Source organism: Benincasa hispida, chromosome 11 (genome assembly GCF_027475165.1).
Source record: "Benincasa hispida cultivar pf3 chromosome 11, pf3_genome.v1.1, whole genome shotgun sequence".
Taxonomy (NCBI): Eukaryota; Viridiplantae; Streptophyta; class Magnoliopsida; order Cucurbitales; family Cucurbitaceae; genus Benincasa; species Benincasa hispida.
Genome location: NC_143488.1, coordinates 55,188,430 through 55,194,312, shown reverse-complemented (window position 1 = coordinate 55,194,312; position 5,883 = coordinate 55,188,430). Strand labels below are relative to the sequence as shown.

General features: G+C 29.3%; 1 protein-coding gene across 1 annotated transcript; it reads right to left on the bottom strand.

Moving 5' to 3' along the window:
• Positions 1–400: 400 nt before the first annotated feature.
• On the bottom strand, positions 401–5,335 carry LOC120089945 (homeobox-leucine zipper protein HAT5-like). The gene is made up of 4 exons (XM_039047392.2): positions 4,810–5,335; positions 2,021–2,160; positions 1,689–1,928; positions 401–981 (listed from the first exon to the last, which is right to left on the bottom strand). The coding sequence occupies exons 1-4, from the start codon at positions 4,895–4,897 to the stop codon at positions 610–612; spliced, it is 840 nt and encodes a 279-aa protein (XP_038903320.2). The 5' UTR covers positions 4,898–5,335; the 3' UTR covers positions 401–609.
• Between the last annotated feature and the right edge of the window lie 548 nt (positions 5,336–5,883).

The window sequence follows — 5,883 nt, the reverse complement described above, 5'->3', positions numbered from 1 at the left end:
GCCTTTTTTTTTTTTTTTTGTCTTGATTATTCTTGATGACTCGATTTCCTTGAAATTTTAAGGATTGCTCAACATGGTTGCTCTCGGATATTTCCTGTCATTCTAAACCAGTTATGGTTACTAAACCTATCCAGTTGGGAATTCAGTATCGGTGTCTTAAATTGCAAACAGGAATATGGTTTTCCACTGATCGAATTTTGAGAATTTTCCTAATTTGGATCAGTTTTTTTTAATAGCATTTTTTTTAAGGGAAAAAGAAAAAACAAATCAAAGTATGGCACATCCTTGTAATGTTTTAGAAGTTTACAGTTGAAATGTTTCTTTGAGGGTTTTGGCCTTCATTTTCATAGTTTTGACTTTTCACCATATATACTTGGAGTTGTGTAATTGAGGCTTCGAGTAGTGGAATGGAGACAAACTTCTTTCCACTTCTATGATTAATTGTGAACACAGGCTTCAAATTGTCAAGTCCATTTTTCTTTCAAGTACAATACAACAATACTTTAAACAATGACACCATAATTATCTAAACTTCATTGATTACAAACAAGTAAAAGCTTCAATAACATTTTGTATAAGCAACAGGCTGTTATAAGTTGAATAACAACCTTAAGGCCATGCCCACCAAGCTGGAGGCCCTTCCTCCTGATTCTGTTGGTTTGTTGCTGCAAACATATCTGAGAACAAGTAGTTGCTGTTGTCGTTCGTATCATCGTGTTCAATTTGCAAACCGCTAGGCAATTGGGGATACTCATTGCTAGGGAAGTAAGAATCACCGCTGTCGATGAGTTGTGGACAATTATCGTCGACCACTGCACTGCTATCACTCCCTGAACTGAGACGATCTTCAGCCTTTCTGCCGGAGTGTGGGGTGGAGACATGGGCGACGTCTGCTAGAAGAAGCTCTGATGTTACATATGGAATTGGTGCTTCTCCTCCATCCAGTTCTTTGGCTAGACATTTCTCAGTTAAGGAAGCCACCTGAAAGCATTATAGATTATTTTGTATACAAGTCTAGCCCTTATTCTTAGTTTTTAGAGTTTCCTATTTTCTTATCCTTTCACACATACTCTTCTAGTTCTTCAATTTTCAAGCAAATTGCAAAAACTACCCCTAAAGTATGGTGGTAGTTGCAATTGTACCCTTAAAAATTTAAAATTTAAAATCGATCCCTCAAAATTATATAAATATTAAAATTGGATTAAATTGGACCTTCAAACTTGCATAATTGCATAACTTGTATCATTTGTATAAGTTAAAGAGTTCAATTTTTATCATTTTTGGGTCCAATTTATATAATTATTGTACGTTTGAGGGTCTAATTTTAATATTTATAGAAATTTAGGGCTTAATCTTTTCAATTGAAAGCTTAAGGGTATAATTGCAACTACCACCACGTTTGAGGGGTGATTTTTGCAATTTGTATGATCATTTTTGTTGAAATAAAAAAATGTCAAATTAGATCTTTCATAATGCACTAGATAACAGTAACCAAGCAAAGAAAGTGTCAAAGTTGATAAATAAAAGCAATGTTTATTTTTATTTTTATTTTTAGTAAAAATAAAAGTAATGTTTAAATCAATTTGATATGCATAGGTAGTTGGTTTTAGCGAGAATTGGACATGTTGTAGAGTAAGTCTAAATATTTACTCTTTATACAAGAATTTAAGAGTGGGTATAGAATTCACCTCAGATTTAAGAACTGCATTCTCTTTGACTATTGAGTCATAGTTAGACAAAAGCAAATCATATGAAGCTTTAAGAACATCATAGTCCCTTTCGAGCTGCTTCGTCTTCCATCGAGCACGACGATTCTGGAACCACACAGCGACCTGCCTCGGTTGCAGGCCTAGCTTCTTGGCTAGTTGGGACTTCCTCTCTGGTTCCAGTTTGTTCTCTTCTTCAAAGTTCTTCTCCAGCATTTGAACCTTCAGCAGTTTTCCACAACTTCAATTTTGTTCTACACACAGATAAAGAGAGCACTACCTAACATGGCAGGATCAAGGCAAATATATCAAACCTGTTCGTGGGTGAGACGACGCTTCTTCTCGGGGTATAACTCGTCGTAATATTCATCGTCGTATAGATCGTCAAGTGATCTGAAAAATGGCCTCCCCTTTGGACTCACATTCATGCTCATGCTCATCATTGTTCTTCCTCCTAGTTGAACAAAATTGGGAAAGGAAATAAGTAGGAGATCAAACCTCTCACCTCTAGGAAGGAATTCTATTCCAATTATGCGGGAAAAAATCAGCTTTATTTAATTGCAAGGGAAAATGGTAATCCAACATTTATAAACATGAATCTCTTGCCAAAAATAAGTATTAGTATTTAGTAGTAGTTTTTGTTTTTTGTTCAATTATTTTCTGGACATTAGAGTTTTGGTATACAGAATTAATTTTTTCTAAATAATTATTTAGGGTTTCGTTGAGTAATCATTTTGTTTTCGATTTTTTATTTTTGACAATGAAGCTTATTTTCTCTCAATGTCTTATGCTAATTTTTATCTTTCTAAAGTACAAGATTTGAATTCTTAGTCAAATTAAAAAAAAAAATTAATAACTATTATTCTTAGATTTCAAAATTTGGCTTAATTTTTTTAAAACATCGATAAAAATTAGATAACAAAACAAAAAATTTAAAATAAAAAATCAAATGATTATCAAACAAGACCTTAAAATTTCATGTCATTTAATTTTTAGATTCCTCACAAATGCCAAAGAAAATAGTAATTTCTCTATTCGATCCTCACCTCCGCAAAAAAATGAAAAAAAAAATTCCCAAAATAAGATAGGGAAAAAAGTTAAAAAACTTCAAACATTAAAATAAAATTTCAATAGTTATTTAAAATTATTATTTTAACAAAAGGGTTTCCATTAACATGTATATTCGTTAAACTAGGCAAAATAGAGCACTAAATGAAAAAGCAATTGTTGAAGAACAAAACAAAAGGAAGCCCACTTCCAAATGACATGTGAGTATTAAATAAGAGGGGAATATAGGGTTATTTGGATTATTCTATAAGATAGGCATGTGGTAGTTTACTAACCATTATTAATAAATTTAAATCAATTCTAGACCACTAGTTAATTATAAACATTATAATGAGGTTTTAGATAATAAATTAAAATTTTTAAAAAATAATATATTACAAATTTCTCTTTTATATATATTGAAAAATAATTCGTCAAAGAGGAGCATAGGATTCCAAAAACTCTAGGTCATCTCTCTTTCTTTTTGGAAATTTCATGAATTTGCAAAAAAAAAAAAAAAAAAAGTTAGAAAAAAAAAAGAGAGAAATTAAACCTAAATTAATAATAAAAAAAATAATTGTTTTAAATGAAAAAATAATTGAAAATATTTTCACGTAAAATGTCACTATATCTAACCTATCTCATTTTCCTGTATTTGAAAACAACTCTAAAAAAACACATAACTCAAATTGAGTTTTCACTCCTAAGCGAATTATTGGTCTATTTTAAAATTTGACATAAGATTTCTTATTTCATAGCCTTGTCGAAGTAAATATATATGTCAATTTTATCAATATTTCAAAATAATATATAGATTAAATTTATCATTATATTAAAAAATTAAGATCCCGTTTGATAACTATTTAGATTTTAATTTTTAGTTTTTAAAAATAAGTCTATAAATATCTCTTCCAACTTAAAATTAGTAGTTTTTATAAATTTATTTTTAATTTTAGAATTTAGCTAATAATCTAACCATTTTGTTTAATAAAAATATAGTAAGGAATTAAATTTAAATTCAAAATAAAAACCAAAAAATTATCACATCGGCCCTAAACTACACAAAATTCCCATCTGTTTAATATATATCTCTATTTCATATGTAAGACAGAATTTGATTTCTCATTATATGTTTGACGTGACATTTTAAATTAAAAAATTATATTTTTCCACTCTATTCCTTCCCTCTTCTTCATTAATTATCATTTTAAACTTAAAATGTGTGACCTTTCAAATGAAAGCAAAATTAGTCAAATAATTTTTTTAAAAACTAATTCTTAAAACGAGAAAATTCATGTATAAAACAAAACAAGGGTAGGTTTGGTAGGAAATTTGAAAAAAATATGAATTCAATGAAAACAAAATTATATTATATGTATTTAGACATGTATTTCATAACAGATTTAGAAATTAGATTTAATTTAAATAATTATTTAAAATGTATTTGATAATATTTAAAAATTATAAAACTTGTAGCTATTATTAATTTATTTATGAATAGGATCTTTTTAAATATAAAAAAATATTTAAAAATATTTACACTTTATAACAAAAGGTTTCAAAAGTACAAGACACTTTTGGAATTTTTTACTATAGAGTATAAATATTTTTTAGATTTTTCTATTTATAAGAGTTGTGCTGATGAATATGATTTATATTTAAGAAATTTTAAAACTATTATTTTATAATTTATAATAAATTACATAATACATATTAAGTTTTTTGGAAAATGAAATAAATTTATATTGTATTTTAATTTTATTTAACATAATTCTATATTTTAAATTCCAAATTTTGAATATTTTTACCAATCATATGAAATTTTATTTTGTTTGGATCACATAATAATTTTGAGATAAACTATTGTATGTCAAACACATAATTACTCGATTAAATTTGAAAACATATTCTCTACCAAACAGGTCTTCCAAAACGGAAAAAAGAAATTTAGAAGTTGATTAAATTCATTTAATTATTATTATTATTTTTTTGTAACTATGAATCAGTATTTAATATAATTCGAAAATTAAAAAGGAAGATCGGAAGAGAAATTGACCTCGCAGAGGATCGCCACCGGCTCCGCCAAGGTAAAGCATATTGCCACCGGCAGGCGGCGGATTAAACAAGAACCGACCAGATTCCATTCAAATCTCACTCCAATTACGGCGGCGCAGAGGTTAAATTTGTACGGAATTTCAAATTTGTGTAAGGCGAAGATTTAGTACTAACCTAAAACAGAACAGTAATCTCAAGAAGGAAAGAGAGAAAGAAAGAAAAAAATTGAGGATCAAGATCGCTTATGGCGGAAGAAGCTGGTAGTCCACAGTAACCTAGCGGAAATCTCCAGCGGAATCGCAAAAAATCCCACCATGCCTTCTAATTTTTGTTTCACTGCTTTCCGATGAGAATCGGTTCTTGGAGATAGGAGTTCCGGCAATAGACAGCCAGAAGAACGGCAGTTCGATCGGAAATAGGAAACAGCGGCGGCCGGAGATTCAACTTCCGGCGAGGGCTCTCAACTTTGTTTCTTTTCTTTGTCCAACCGATCGCTTTTCAGGTGCTTTTCGCTATCTAAAGGTCCAATTGAATTGGCTTCTTGGGAATTTATAGTACGGGGAGACGTTGAAATTACCAAACTGCCACTCCTTTGCAAGGAACTAATTGTAAGACATGATGGCATAAAATGTTTATGAATAAAATTAAAATTTTATGTTTAATTAAACAAAGATTAAAGAAAATCCTCATTTTTTTTAAAATTTTTAAAATTGATTATTAATCCAAAAGAAAGTGCTTCAAGATTTTGTTTTCATTATTGTGTTTGTCGGAGAAATCTAAAATTGAGAAAAAAAAAAACCCTATAATGTAAAAAAATGCTTGTTTTAGTGATAAATGAGTGTCAGTCTTCATTGATCGAAATAAATTTTTAGATTCTCAAATCCCCATTTTAATATAATTATTCAAAGAAAAAATTATACGAATGGCCTCTTTTGAGGGGTTGAAATAAAATTTGACCCAAATTTAAATTTATTCGAAAAATGGCATTTTGCTTGCGTCTGTGAAATTATCGATTTGTCCCCGAAAATGTGTGCGAGGGTCTGATAATTTCATGACTTCTCGCTCATTTCTCTCT

Bases quoted from the DNA above. Each gene is read 5' to 3' on its own strand.
- LOC120089945 (XM_039047392.2), bottom strand. From the start codon at position 4,897: ATGGAATCTGGTCGGTTCTTGTTTAATCCGCCGCCTGCCGGTGGCAAT. The intron at 2,161-4,809 runs GTCAATTTCTCT...TTGTTCAACTAG, and splicing joins CGGTGGCGATCCTCTGCGAG to GAGGAAGAACAATGATGAGC. The intron at 982-1,688 runs GTGAATTCTATA...TAATGCTTTCAG, and splicing joins ATGCAGTTCTTAAATCTGAG to GTGGCTTCCTTAACTGAGAA.